The sequence below is a fragment of the Cetorhinus maximus genome, chromosome 13 (assembly GCF_964194155.1).
Source record: "Cetorhinus maximus chromosome 13, sCetMax3.hap1.1, whole genome shotgun sequence".
Lineage (NCBI taxonomy): Eukaryota > Metazoa > Chordata > Chondrichthyes > Lamniformes > Cetorhinidae > Cetorhinus > Cetorhinus maximus.
This window is the reverse complement of record NC_135891.1, coordinates 17,115,992-17,131,692: the sequence shown is the minus strand read 5'-3', so window position 1 is coordinate 17,131,692 and position 15,701 is coordinate 17,115,992. Positions and strand designations below refer to the sequence as shown.

The window sequence follows — 15,701 nt, the reverse complement described above, 5'->3', positions numbered from 1 at the left end:
TTGGAAATATATCACCGTTCCTTCACTGTCACTGGGTCAAAATCCTGGAACTCCCTCCCTAACAGCACTGTGGGTGTACCTACACCACATGGACTGCAGCGGTTCAAAAAGGCAGCTCACCACCACCTTCTCAAGGGTAATTAGGGATGGGCAATAAATGCTGGCCCAGCCAGCAAAGCCCACATCCTGTGAATGAATAAAAAACAACTGCATTACCCTTATCAATCCTGTTTCCTCATTGAATTTTTTTAATCAAGTTAGTTGCACCATTAATGGGCTTAATTGTCAGCGGGCACGCTTCCAACTTTGAGCGCCCACCAAGCGAAGTAGCGTGCAAGTGCGCGATGACGCCGGGATACCCACTCAATGTCATCTCGCATGATTTTACGCTGATTGGGTTGAGCGCGCACCTGCAACAATTTGTCTTTAATAAATCCACTCTTGTCCAAATGACAAAGCTTTTTCACCACTAACTGGTCAATAGTCGTTGGTTTATCCTTACACCCTTTTTTGAACAAGGATGTAACAATCACCACCCCTACCTTCAGAGGATTTGAAATTTATGGTCAGCGCCACTGCAATTCCCACTCTTACTTTCCTCAGCATCCATAGATGGATTGCACCGGTCCTGTGACTGATCAACTTTAATTACAGTCAGCCTTTCTCGTGCCACCTTAGCCCATTTAGTATCTTAGCTACCTCCTCTTTTGCTATAATTTTGCATCTGTCTTTACCAAGGAAATTGCCACCAAGGTACTCACTGACTACCTCAGCCATGTCCTGTTTCCACATGTAGGTCTTTTTCATTTATAATTTTCAAAAATTATGTCTATACACTTGTACACAGGGCAGAATTTTACATCCCGAGGGCAGGTGCACGCTTGACCCAATCGAGCGTAAAATCACACGAGATGACATTGAGTGAGCATCCAGACGTTATCGCGCATTACTTCACTTGGTGGGAGCACAAATTTGGAAGCACACGCGCTGACAATTAAAGCAGGCAATTAAGCCCATTAATGGTGCAATTTTTTTGTGGCCAGTCCAACCTTACGGTTGGCGGACGGGCGAATTGGCCAGACAGCTTTTACACTTTTCATCAAAACCCCATCCAAGGGCGGGATGAAATCTGTTAGGAAGTAAAAATAAATATCTCAGGACAGCATTTTTATGAGATACGCTTTCAGATGCTTGATTGTGATGCATGGACATTTATTTTGCAGCTTTATTTCATTATTTGCAGGTCTGCAGCTCCCTGAGGCAGCTGTGTGCCTTCAGGGAGCTCGGTCGCAGCATTCACCCGTGCCCACGGTGACATTGTCGCCCGTCCTCTTCCGACCCTCACCCCGGCAGCACTGAACTTTTCAGCATGCGTTTCATGCTGGCTGGCCGTTAATTGGACAGAGTGTGAAATTGCAGTCAGTGGCTGATCGCGATCGGGGGTCTGTTTCCTGGCCGCTCCCTGGTCCATCAATTGCTCGTGCCCGATGACCAGAAAATTCAGGCCATAGAACTGATCAAACTTTAATTTCAATATGCATCATGTTGATACAATGGACTGATATTTCCCTTCAACAACTGTTTGTTTTAATTGCAGTTATTGTGGAAACAGTAGCATAGTGGTAATGTTACTGGGTTAGTAATCTAGAAGTCTGGAATAATGCTCCCAGCTGGGGGAATTTAAATGCAATTAATTGATTAGTATATCTGGAATAAAAAGCTAGTCATCATCATCATCAATGATCATTAAACCACCGATTGTCTTAAAAAGAACCATCTAATTCACTAACGCCCTCCAGGAAAGAAATTTGCTGTCCTTACCTGGTCTGACTTACATGTGACTTTATAAGCAAAACAAAGCGATGTAGTTGATTTTCAACTGCCCTCTGAAATGGCATATAAAGCCATTCAGTTGTATCAAACCACTACAGAAAAGTTTGAATATTGAATATACCCTCACTGACCTAGGCACCAAAAATGACAAAGGCACGCCTTGTCCAGTCAACCCTGCAAAGTCTTCCTCATTAACACCTGGGGACTTCTGTCAAATTTGGAGAGATCTCCCACAGACTATTCAAGCAACAGCCTGATATAGTCATATTCAGACTCACTAAATCACACCTTATAACCAATGTCCCAGACTCCTCAATCACCATTCCGGAGTACATCCTGTCCTACAAGCAGGTCAGAGAGGCGGTGACACAGTGGTATACAGTCGAAGTAAGTTATCCTGGGAGTTCACAACATTAACTCCAGACTCCATGAAGTCTCATGGCATCAGGTCAAACATGGGCAAGGAAACTCCCTGCTGTTTGCCACCTACTACCCTCCTTCAGCTAATTAATTAGTGCTCCTCCATTTTGAATACCGCTTGGAAGAAACACGGAGGGTAGCATTATAATCCCTGTGGAGACTGATAACACTAAATAAGAGATTTGAATGCCCAGTGACCAACTTAAAAAAGGTTTTAAGATCAAGATTTCAAATACTATAACAGGCTAAAAGCAACATTGACTAAACATTAATAATAAAAACAGAAAATGCTGGAAAAGCTCAGCAAGTCTGACAGCATCTGAGGAGAGAAAAAGAGAGTTAACGTTTTGAGTCTGCATGACTCTGAAGACTCAAAATGTTAACTCTGTTTTTCTCTCCACAGATACTGTCAGACTTGCTGAGTTTTTCCAGCATTTTCTGTTTTTATTTCAAATTTCCAGCATCCGCAGTATTGTGCTTTCATCAACTAAACATTACTTAGTAGGTTAAAAGCAAAATACTGTGGATGCTGGAAATCTGAAACAAAAATAAAAATAGCTGGAAAAACTCAGCAGGTCTGACAGCATCTGCGGAGAGGAATACATTTAACATTTCAAGTCTGTATGACTCTTCATCAGAACTGAGGAAAATCTTAGTAGGTAACTAGCACTCTAAACTCAGAAACGATAACCCTTCTTAATGTCTTAACATGATTGATAACCCTGCACTGCATATATATGCTTTATAGCATGCTCGCCACTGGATTATAGTCTTTATAGGGAACAGTCCACAAACTGTCCGAACATCCAATGGGTTTATGTCTCCACATTACAACACCGAATGACTGTCAAAAGGCACTTCCCTCAGTTTTCGGAGAATTCCCAAACTGACTACCAGCAGTCTGACGATTTCTCCTCTCGGCCTCACCAGGGCAAAACTTCCAGTCTTTAGAGTGCCATGGGGTTGTCTTTTCACCCAGAGACCATCCTCCCTCCTGCATTCTGGTAGCTCACAAGAGGACCAGCAGCTTCTCCTCTCTGGTGACCACACCAGCTATAACCTTTGTCTCCAAGGCCCATTTCTCTCTTTCAGCCCAAAAATTCTGAGACAGCAAGTCTGCCCACAGTGAGCCTAGCTGCTCCTTCTTTCTTTTCAGGCTTTCTTTTAACATTTTGCCCCTTGCTCTTTGGGCACTAGGTCTCCATAGTTAACCAAGCCACAGAGGCTTGTGGCAGGCAGAACTCATAGCAGATCACGTCACCTTCACTACTTCATTTTATTTTGAATTGAAGAGATAGTCCCAAAGGTAATCTTACAAAACCTTGTATTTGTAACAGTAGCAAGGGCACAGAAGGTGGAAGACTTTAATGTCCATCACCAAGAGTGGCTCAGTGGTACCACTTCAGATCAAGTTGCTCGAGTACTGAAACTATAGTTGCCGGATTGAGCCTGTAACGGGTGGTGAGAGAACTAGAGAAAATCATACTAGACCTGTTTTCATCATTTTATCTGTCACAGATGCATCTGTCCATGACAGTCCTTGTGGAGATGAAGCCCTGTCTTTACACTAAAGACACCCTTCATTATGTTGCTTGGCACAGAACCAGAACAGATTAGCTCAAAACTGGGATTGATGGGGCACTGTGGGCCATCAACGAGGAGAATTGTAGTTAACAACAATCTTTAACCTCATGGCCAAGAAAATCTCCCACTATCATTACATTAAGCCAGGAGACCACCCCTCGTTCAATGAGGGGTGTAGGAAAGCCAGGAGGAGCACCAGTCCTATCTAAAAATGAGATGTCAACCTGGTGTAGCTACAACACATGCAGGGCAATGTCCATCTCCAACTAGAGAAAATCTCTGTTTGTATGAATTCTGTCATTTTAAAGAAGTTAATGTCTTCATAGGCCGCAGAGCAGCTTCACATAAATGCATTGTGTTCATATTTTATTTTCACATAGCAAAATTGCATTCCATAAACCATTTATGGCAATTTTGGCCCAGCAAATATGAATTGGGCTCATCAATGTTCATCCTAGGCCTACCTTAAATAATTCAGATCGAATTAACTAGTTATCAGCCTATAGTTGGCATTGCTGAGAGCTAATTGCAGTCATGAGACTTGTAAGTGGATGTCATAAGATCATAAGAAATAGGAGCAAGAGTAGGCTATTCGGCCCATCAAGCCTGCTCTGCCATTCCATAAGACCATTGCTGATCTGATTGTTGCTTCAACTCCACTTTCCTGCCTATGCCCCTCCAAACCTCGATTCCCTTGTAGCGGTTAGGAGCCTGCATCATATTCCGAAACACTATCCAGAGAAGTCACCTCACTTTTTGCAAAAGGAGTTATCTGGAATCTGACCCAGACTATCAGCACCTCTTCTATACAAGACTGACTAACTAGAAATCCTAATGGTTGGTTTATTAATTCAGTCGCAGAAGCCACAGAAACTACTTCAGGAAAAGCAAATTGTTTTTACTATTTTTTTTTCTCTCCATGACCAATTAGCTTCTTTCCCAATCCGATTCCATTTTCCTAAAGGATTACAACCCAAGCTATCTCAATGGGCTGGATTTTATGGGGGTGAGGGGTACTGCTTGACCGCCAGAAGTAAAGTCAGTTCCAAACCAACCGACTTTATATAAAAAAGGCTGCATTGCACCGATAACACACTACGGGTGGCTTAAACAAGCTAAGGGCAGGATTTCCGCTCCTCAGTGGGAAGACTCGCCCTTGAGAGCTGCTGGCCAATCTGTTGGGTCAGAAGCTCTTGCAGTCCCAACAGCACTAGAACTCAGTAGTGGGAACTGCTGGGGCTGCAAGGAAGCCCATGGCGATCAAAGGTGGACACCGGACCCAGGCAAGTCCGGGATTTTAAGGTGGGAAGGGTTGAGCACCCTGGGGAGGGGAGCGAGTTGAGGTGGGGGGTCAGGTGAAGTAGGTTTTGAGGGCCAGATGAGGAGGCATCATCTTAACATCTTGTGGGGAGCATGCTCATGATGTGCCTGCCCCTCTTCATGCCCTTTCACCAAAGTTGTTTAAAAAATGACCTTCCCACTCTCACCTGCCTGCCACTACCCAGTGTATTAAGGCAGTGGAGGCAAATTGGGGGACTTAAGTGGGTAATATTTGGCCACTTAAGGCACTCAATAGGCCTAAGGGCAGGAGGGCTATGGGTGCCTTACCCCACCCCTCCCCATATTATGAGGACTGGGTTGAGAATGGGCAGGAAGGCAGTGGGCTAGGCACCCAACATACCTTACGTGCCCCCTACAACCGAAAACACGTCTGGTGGAGGACCATAAAATCCAGCCCAATATGTAGCTGATGTTGCCAACTAGCAACACCAGCATCACTTGAGTGAGACTTATTAGCTTTCATAATACAGGATATGATCTTGCACATTACTCACATAGCCCAGAATGATCAATTGCACAGAATTGCACAGGATGAAAAAAAGTCAGAAAAATTTAAAATAAACTTAAATATATCAGTCTCCCAGGAATATATGCTGTTTGAAATATTTGACATTGCAATTTTTCACATATGGAAATTAGATAGTGTAACATATAAATCATCAATAAAGTGATTCATTTAAATTTCACTTTAGCATATCCCACAACACTTTGGTTTAAATACAATCATAGGTGAGTGTTTCCTGTGATGATTTAAGCACAAATCCTATCTCAATCAGTATAAGGAGATATCTGAGAACTCAATCTAACAAAAGCTTTCATTATGTGTTCAGGAAGTGAATTTCACTACTTATCTTTTTTTAAAGCAATTGAGCCCTCTATGAAACTTCAAGAAAAAAAGTTATACATTAATGGCCAAATTAATTTTAAAGATTTAAAAACTTTATATCTTTGAATTAATGTTAAATCAATCAACTTTCTTCCATTAGCCATCAGTAATAACTTTAATGCAATTAAAGACAATTCTCACTGTACATTTTTAAATTTTTACACGGTTGAAAAACAGAACATCTTTAAATTTCAAAGTTTCTAAAACTTTAAATTTATAATCAAATTTGTTCTAAAATAATTTTAGCACAAAAATTTTAATTCTATGGTATGTCATTTTTAGAGTGTCAGTTACATACATGAATCTAAACAAGACTGCATAGTAAGTAAAATTGGCTAAAACTTTTCACTTGCAATGAGCAGGGTCAACTTATGTTAATTTTTAAGAAATCACTTAACTGTACAAAAATAAAACAGGCACACAAAGGTTCCAATAAATGTAGTTGCATCCTCAACATATTACCCAACTTTGCCCTGCCTTTAAACATATCTTCCTAGAATGACCAAAATTGGAGTGGGACAATTTTGATCCTTCTGTAATTTACAAATGGACTGAAACCAAGTTAAACAATATCAGCAACAAATGTGCTAGCACAATCACCAATAGTTAACTAAATTTGAACTAAATTAGTAAAATCCTTCACGCAATCTATCCACAGACTGGTTACCCCCACCATGCCCAGAGCGAATAAAGTTCAATTAAATTCAACCTCGTGAAATGCAGGATGGAAAGGTATCGACGTAGCCCCCCTATTCTTAACATGGTTCGGGTATCTGAATGATGACATTTATATGTATTTCAGTGCCTGTTTTGAATAGAGTGCATTGATTTGTAATTTTAATTCAACATACCTCTCCTTTAATATCCTCATCCACTACACCCCATTACCCGCTGAATTTGTCAATTTTTGTTATTACATGGTTGTTACATGTTTGTAAGTTTTAACCTGATTAGTTCATATATGAATTTTTCGACGCAAGTCACACTGCGGTTCAGCTTTTGAGACTGCAAACACTTTACTTGAATAAAATACAAAAAACTAGTATGCAGTGATTAGGAAGGCAAATAGAATGTTGTCATTTATTGCAAGGGGAATGGAATATAAAAGTAGGGATGTTTTGCTACATTTGTATGGGGCAATGGTTAGACCACATCTGGAGGATTGTCTAGTTTTGGTCTCATTATTTAAGAAAGGACATAATTGCATTAGAAACAGTTCAGAGAAGGTTCATGCGACTGATTCCTAGGATTAGGGATGAGGAAAGGTTGGACAAGTTTGGGCTTGTATCCACTGGAGTTTAGAAAAACAAGAAGCAACCTTATTGAAACATAAGATCCTGAGAGGGCTTGACAGGTTGGATGCTGAAAGGATCCCTTTGTGGGAGAGACCAAAACTAGGGGACGCAGTTTAAAAGGGGTCTCCCATTTAAGATGAAGGCGACAAGAATTTTTTTTTCTCTCAGCGGGTTGAGAATCTGTGGAACTCTTCCCCCAAGTGGAGGCAGGGTCAATAAATATTTTTAAGGCCGAGTTAGATAGATTCTTGTTGACGAGTCATACGGACTCGAAACGTTAACTGTGTTCCTCTCCGCAGATGCTGTCAGACCTGAGTTTTTCCAGGCATTTTTATTTTTGATAGATTCTTGATTGTCAAGGGAGTTAAAGGTTAGGGGGGTAGGAAGGAAAGTGGAGTTGAGGCCACAATCAGGTCAGCCACGATCTTATTGAATGTCAGAGCAGGCTTGAGGGGTCAAATGGCCTACTCCTTCTGCTAATTCATTTTCCATTATTATATTCCACAGAAGTCCCCACCATAGTTCTAAAGAAGCACTGAAGCAGTTTATATGAGAATATATGCTCACTCGTATTAGTATCATACAACACAATTACACCCCAAAAAGTAAACTCCCAGAATTCAAGTAGCTCATGAACAGCTGTCCAGGAGATAGGGGAGCAATGGGCTATTTGCACTCTACTTACTGAATAGATATTAACTATTTGTTGGAATTACAATGGGTAGGATAGTGAGAAACATAATTTAAAACAATTTTAACAATCTGTAAAACTCAAATCTATTCTTTAGATAGAAAACTTATTGAAATAATACTAATGAGGTCTAAAACGTGATTCAGATAGAGTATTGCTGAAAAAAAGAGACATGTTGAAGACATTAGTCTTGCACTCATCAGGACACTTTGCAAGAATACCAACATAAGGGGAAAAACAACAATTTATACTGTGTGTGAAAAAACTACTGATTGGTTGGCAAGTGGACTCTGATTGGTAGAGGCATTGCCATGGAGAATGCACCAGTGATGATGACTGACAGTTAACTGCCAAGCATTGTATGAAATTTAAATCAGGCATCTTGACCCTGATTGGTCAAGGCAGTGCCCTGAGGAATGAGTCAGCAAATGGCTGTCACTTACTTTGTTTAGCGCAATGTGTGTACATGTTCTTTCCATCTGCAAAGAACAGGGCCCTGTGGATGAATACATGTAGCTCCCCATACACACATATGTGCCACACTGCAAGCTGAACTGACAATCTTAAATTGGTTGTCAGCGTAATTCTTAGCACACTGAGGATCATTTAGCACATGTTGTCCAATTGCCAAATCACATCTAAAACTCAAAACGGTGTCCAACTTGCCAACCAATCAGCACTCTCTTCACATTCAGTATAAATCATTGTTTTCCCCTCATATTGGCGTTCTCGTGAAGTGTCTGGATGAGAGCAAGATGAAAGGCTTAGACATCTTTTTTTCAGCAATACTCAAGTTCTGTACTACCAAACAACGATTCAGATATTGTTTACAACAGATTTAAAAATTCACCCAATTACTTTTCTTTTTAATCTCCAAAGTTCAGACTTAAATTAGGTACCAACAATATAATAAATACCACTATTGGGGCATAGGTTAGCATGAAAGTGAAAACTTTGCAACAGGCTGTCTGGATGATCTGCAGATTGCCATCAGGAAATCTACACTCAACAGAGCAGCAAAAAAAAGTGAGAAAGATACCCTGCTTATTTCTTGGAGGAGGGACAGAGGTGATCACAGAATTGCAGAGTGAATAGCTTGTAAAAAGGAATATCTTCAATTAATTAAATGGGCCAGGAGGGCTTCAAAGCAGGCATTATAGTAAACAGAACAGTGAAATATATTATTGAGAAAACTACTCTTTCTTGCAGAGCCGATAGAGATTACTAAAAAAAAACTGAGGGGCTAGTGAATCAACATTTTGGACCGGACTTTAGCTATCAAGGCAGGTAGCATGAGTGGGGAAATTTCCCAACTTGCTGGAACTGCCTCAGCAAAAAGAGGTCAGAATTGAGAGATTTTCTTTCCAGAGGAGAGGGGGTGTGCAGGTGCGGGATGAAGTCAGGCACGCTGACCCCAGGAGCAGATGCTAGAAGGACACGGGGGTGGACGAGTGCAGAGGCGGACTAGTTAAAGGCCCGCCTTTGTTTTCTGGGACTTGGTCCTAGTTATTTTAGAAGATTTTAGCTCTCTAGCCTTCATCCCTCCTCACCCCCATGGCTCTTGTGATCTCCATGCCAACTCATGTTTCCCACCCACCCCCCATGGCCCCTCATGCTGCCCATGCCAACTCACCTGGTATCCACGATGAGCAGACCTCAGGGGCCATGTGGAAGTGAAAAGAAAACTTCTAAAACTCTAATACAACTCTTACTATACAGACTTAAGTGGGGAAAAAACTACGAGTCATGAAAGCAACAAAGCTTTTAAAACAAATTTCTTATGAAAAGAATTTCTGTTCATTCCTTAATCCTTTAATAGGCACTGAACTCAGAACCCCCCTCCCACAGAGAAAATTGTAGCATGTGGAACTCAGCCAGGCATTCATAATGAATCGCCCTTAGGGAATTGTCAAAGAACTCTACTAAAACTGCTCAAACAGTTGATAAACCAGCTATCCTGTCAAACAAAGCAGTCCAGCAAAGGTTTTTTTTTAAACCATCACTGATAGTTTCAGACAGTTTTTTTAAAAAGTTTAAAGAATGCGGGATTTAAAAAAAACTTCAGGTCATGACAGTTAAACAGACCTTATCCAACCTTTCAGGGTATTTATGTCTACTCCATAAATTTGAGAGTCCCACACTGCAGGCTAAGATCCTTGCAACAGCCAAAATAGGGTCTGTTTGAACTCAGCATCAAGTTTAAATGACCTTGTTGAGTTCATTCTCCCTCCTTGGTGAATCATGTCCCACCCTCTTTCCCCAATCGGCAAAAATGGAAATGGGGGGGCAGAACTTCCATCCATGTCCTGCCTGCCATTTTTAAAGGTCTGTTGAGTCTTCCCAACTCTGAAAATCCTGCCCTTTGTCTCCATTAAATAGCATCATGTCACCAGACAATACAGGCAGCTCTTCAGAGAAAACTGGTACTGAGCCATGCAGAATGATAAAAAAGCCTGAAGAAACATAAAAGAATAAATGAATAAGAGCGCATTTGTATGTCGGGGGAAGGTTGATGAGGCAGGAGAGAGGGAGCACCATTGGGATAAAAATCATGCAGTTCACATATAGGGTTCCAAATTATGTGAAACATATCAAGTCTTTGACTCAAAAGATTTTTTTTTCTTCAAACACTATCTCCATGTTAGCAGTTTGCGGAAGACGTGGGGGCAGAAAGGCTTCTAGTCAGAACCTAAAACATTTAATGCTCATCACTTATTAAAAAAAAATCAACTTCATCAGGTTATTAAGCATTCTCTGTCTATACATATTTAAGTACTGAATTTACATTTGTAAGACCTGGAAGGCCATAGTAGTACATTTCAGAACTTCATGCATTGTTCAACAAAGCAGTTTATGCAAAATTCTTGGATGGAAACAGCTGAAAGAAAACTGTGAATGTATAATAGATGGGCCATTCTGACTGACCAACATTATCTTATTTCATACCTAGCTAAAATTGGAGAAATAAGTTTTTCCATGGTGACCATTTCAAATTTCTCCATATTAACTTTACATCACAAAGCCTTATATTTTCAGTTGTGCATGCGTTGGTATTGGAGTTACTGCTTTTAGGATTCAAAATGATCAGATATCGATTCTTTGATGGTAACAGATAGCAATGATATAGGACAGCGAGATCCCCAAGCAACATGGTCTCTCACTGTTGGTATTTTCAATCTTAATGCTGGAATGGTGGTAATTTTAAAAATGCACACTCGTTTATACACTTTTGTTATTTGAAAAATCATAATTACCTTTCACAAACTTGGGAGGATTAATCAGTGATGCCAAAAGCAATACCTTGCAGAAGGTCACTTAAGCTATTTTGGAAGCAGGCTATCTTGTATAACTCAAATGCCTTTTAATATGAGCAAGTACTATAGTATTTATCTGCTTGATCCCAGTGAAAACATTCTTCAGCTTTTAACAACGCACATCTTTTGCCACACAAGTTATAAAATGAGAACTTTTTGCAAACTCTTAAGAAGCGAACTTAATATTTGTTCCAAAGTAACTTGAATTAAGAGCTTTCCACAAACAAAAATACCTGGAAAAACTCAGCAGGTCTGACAGCCTGCTGACTTTTTCCAGGTATTTTTGTTTTTGTTTCGGATTTCCAGCATCGGCAGTTTTTTTGCTTTTATTTAAGTGCTTTACACTCCTGATTTGTGCTGAAATCTTACTTCTGGAAGCAGTAAAGACAGTGCATCTTCAATCTGAAGAGGTCTTAGAAACAAGGTTACAATGACAAACTTGATAAGACATTGTTAAAAGAATCCTTCTCAATGACATTACAACATCAAGCACAATTTTGCCTATGCAGTGATTGTTCAACGATGAAGCTTTCCAGTGAAAGAGAGTTAGAGGGTTAACATTAAATCAATGACACAAGATTTTTTTTTTTTAGAAAAAGGCTGCAACAACCAGTCACGCTCTTAAGATTTGAAGCTTCCCAACCAATGATGTAATGTGCAAACTGGATTTATGAAATTGTCTGTCGCTGGAACGATCTTCCGCCCACAATGAGGAGATACTATCCTGATATAAGTTATGACTGGAACACCAGGATTTTACAGATCCACCGTTTTTTGTTTAAAAAGATCCTGAAGGTAATTCAAGGTAATTCTTTCCATTGGAAGAATCATCTAGATAGAATGTTTTAATCTGTTCGGCACTATGTTATAAAATCAAAGTCCTAGAGGTGTGAGTTGTTTTGAATGCATTTAAGTACTTCCTGGCTTTCTCAGTCATTATAAGTTGATCCTTTGTTCTTCCACAGGCTACTACTTCCCAAGCACTGCTCATCTGCAAACAGAAATCAGAGGAAAAAATATTTTTGAATGCCACTTATACAACATATTTCAGTTCCAAGTATGCAAGTAAGTTTTCAAATACTCTCATCAAACAACTTCGAAATGTTGAGGGTCGAGTATACCGTAAATCACAGCATATAAGACAACCCCATTTTATCGGCACCAAAATGCACGTTTAGGCCTATAATCAGCGTACAAGTCAACCCCCCCATTTGTGAGCAAATAAATACATAATTAGGACTATGCTCACATTAGGAGTTGGCCTCAATTTTTCAGCTCAGAAATATATGGTTAGGATTATAGTCACCTTAAAAGTTGGTGGTAGGGATCAAGCAGGCAATACGGGCCGCAGTGCAAAGAAGATGCATGGAAGTTTAAGGCACCCACACATTTCAAAATGGCGACCACCTACACCAACAGTTCACATTATTTTCTGTTATCTTGCCATTTTTGAATGTTGTTCATCTCATCATGAGGACATTAGAAGCAGAATGCCTGAGTCATTTGACTGAGCCACCAAATTGTACTGCAAAGCAAAGGTGTTTTGTAGAGAGGGATAACAAAGACATCCATGGAGCTGAAATCATATGTGGAATGAAGAATCAGGGTGGAAACAATTGCAAGACAAAAGGGCTATGTTAAATTGTGAACTCTACACGTTGCAGTAAGATAGAAATTTAGTGGCCCAGGTCTGCCAATTCTATAGATAATACCTAAATAAATCTATTTACAATCAATAACGCTACATACCCATATTGGAGCTTCTGGTTTAGAGTGCTTGGAGGAAAAACTAGTCTCTTTGTTAGGTATAATAAAACCTCTGTTCAGAGTATCATTTTTACTTGATGATGAAGAGCTGTTCAAAGATCTTGATAAAAAGTCTTCTGTCTGCTTCTATGAGAAAATAAAAACAATATAATAGGAAAATGTGAAGTTGTTCACTTTGGCAGGAAGAATAAAAAAGCAGAGTATTACTTAAATGGAGAATGACTGCAGAATTCAGGTGCAGAGGGATCTAGGTGTTCTTGGGCATGAGTCACAAAGTTAGTATGCAGGTACAGCATGTAATCAAGGCGGCTAACGGAGTGCTATCCTTTATTACGAGAGGAATTGAACATAAAATTACGGATGTTATGCTTCGGTTATAAAGGCCATTGGTAAGACCGCATCTCGAATACTGTGTGCAGTTTTGGTCTCTTTATTTAAGTAAAGATGTAAATGCATTGGAGGCAGTTCAGAGGACTTTACTAGATTGATATCGAGAATGAGCGGGTTTGTCATATGAGACCAGGTTGGACAGGCTGGGCTTGTTTGAAGTATATAAGATCCTGAGTGGTCTTGAAAAAGTGGACACAGGAAGGATGTTTCCTTTTGTGGGAGAGTACAGAACTAGCATGCACTGTTTTAAAATTAGGGGTCACCCTTATAGGAAAGATGAGGACATATTTTTTCTCTCAGAGGGTTGTGTGACTTTGGAACTCTCTGCCTCAGAAGGCAGTGGAAGTGGGGTGAATATTTTTAAGGCAGAGGTAGATTGATTCCCTTGCCTAACAAGAATCTAAGGTTATCAGGGTCTGGATGGGAATGTAGAACTCGAAACACAAACAGATCAGCCATGATCTTATTGAATGGCAGAGCAGGCTCGAGGGGCCAAATGGCCTACTTATGCTCCCATTTCATATGTTCGTATGGGGTCTTGATGAGACCACACCTGGAGTACTGAGTGCAATTCAGGTCTCCTTATCTAAGGAAGGATATACTTGCTTTAGAGAGAATGCAAAGATTCACTAGATTGGTTCCTGGGACGAAGGGATTTCCCTTTGAGAGGCCATGAAGTAGATTAGGCCTGTATTCCCCAGAATTTGATGCATGAGCAGCGATCTCATTGAAATATAAAAAATTCTTAAGAGACTTGATGGGGATGCTAGGTGGATGTTTCCCCTGGCTGGGGAGTCTAGAACTAAGGAGGGTGGGGAATGATGTTCACAGTCTCAGAATAAGAGTCAACCATTTAAGACTGAGGTGAGAAAAAAATTTCTTCTCTCAAAGTGTTGTGGATCTTTGGAATACTCTACCGTAGAGAGCTGTGGGTGCTAGGCTATTGAGTATATCCAAGTTAGAGATCAATAGATTTTTGGATATTAGTGAATTAGGGGATAGAGGGGATGTTGGAGTGGAGGTGGAAGATCAGCCATGATCATATGGAATGGCTGACCAGACTCAAGGGGCAAAATGGCCTACTCCCATGCCCATTTTTATGTTATGGAGCCTTCTGATGTTAGAATATGTATTTGTTACCAGACACAGTCCCTTTTAAAACAACTTCTTTTATTTGTACACAAAGGTTCAACTGACCCTTAGAAACCATTCTACCTCAAAGTTAAGCACCTTTTACGATTGCCTAATATGATCGAAAATCAGGGTTTGCTCAAAACTTTTGACATGGCCAAAAAGATTGCTATTTAGGGAAAAACTAAGCCAGAAGGTGTGATGGAGTTCAGAAGAGAGTTGAAGAACTTCCTTTATCTTTATCCCTCAAACAAAAATCACTGGTCCATTTCCATCTGGATATAACAGTAAGTGAAAGCCATGGCTAAGTGGTCTGATGATTCCACCTCTACTGAAAGCCAACTGGTCAAACATCATCTCTGGAAGAGCCAAACTCTTCTTTCTGAAATTTTGTAATTGCTAAGACGTCCGAAAACAGTATGGTTGACATAAATAGCCACTTATTGAAGAACAACCCTTTGCCTCTGAATTATTATTTCATATAGATAACAAGTCAAGCAGTAAAAGCAAATAAATGTTTCAACTGTCTTCAAACTCAATAAAGTCATACATTACAGTTTACAGGATTCTTACTGCAGGTCAACATCGTGTACGCCTATACTTGTGGGTGAGTTACCTGTTTGTGTGCGCCGATGGTGTTGAAAACAGCTCGATTTGTATTACCCCCATCCTTTTCCACAATGTCCAAGGCAAGAGACTTTCGCACTTTCTTCATAAGAGGTCTGTGTAGCTATACAAACAAGAACAGTGAGGTCTTACTAAACGGATGCTTCATTGTAGAATTTTAAACAGATTGCAAAATGTTCCATACATTACAAATTTTTTTAACATGGTGCAGGGCAAAATTTTAAAATGCCTTCCATAAATAATAATTTTTGACTAAATAAAAGTTGCATTTTATGAAAAGGTCAAGAAATGGAACCACTGAGCCTTGCCCGTTGAGAGACTTTATAGAGGAAACCCCAAAGATGCCTCATGCATCCTCTGGGACACATACATTAGCTTCAGCTTTGTCCTACAATCATCTTAACACAAGATAAACTGTTAAA

General features: G+C 40.2%; 1 protein-coding gene across 1 annotated transcript in view; it reads right to left on the bottom strand.

Annotated features, from left to right (window-relative positions):
- Positions 1 to 10,157: 10,157 nt before the first annotated feature.
- Positions 10,158 to 15,701, bottom strand: part of mybl2b (v-myb avian myeloblastosis viral oncogene homolog-like 2b) — a 45,717-nt gene continuing 40,173 nt past the window's right edge. The window contains exons 12-14 of the mRNA XM_078556282.1: positions 15,269 to 15,382; positions 13,114 to 13,257; positions 10,158 to 12,355 (exon numbers count right to left, since the gene is read on the bottom strand). Coding sequence (XP_078412408.1) covers positions 12,230 to 12,355; positions 13,114 to 13,257; positions 15,269 to 15,382 — 384 coding nt within the window. The 3' untranslated portion in view covers positions 10,158 to 12,229. The remainder of the gene's footprint in view (positions 12,356 to 13,113; positions 13,258 to 15,268; positions 15,383 to 15,701) is intronic.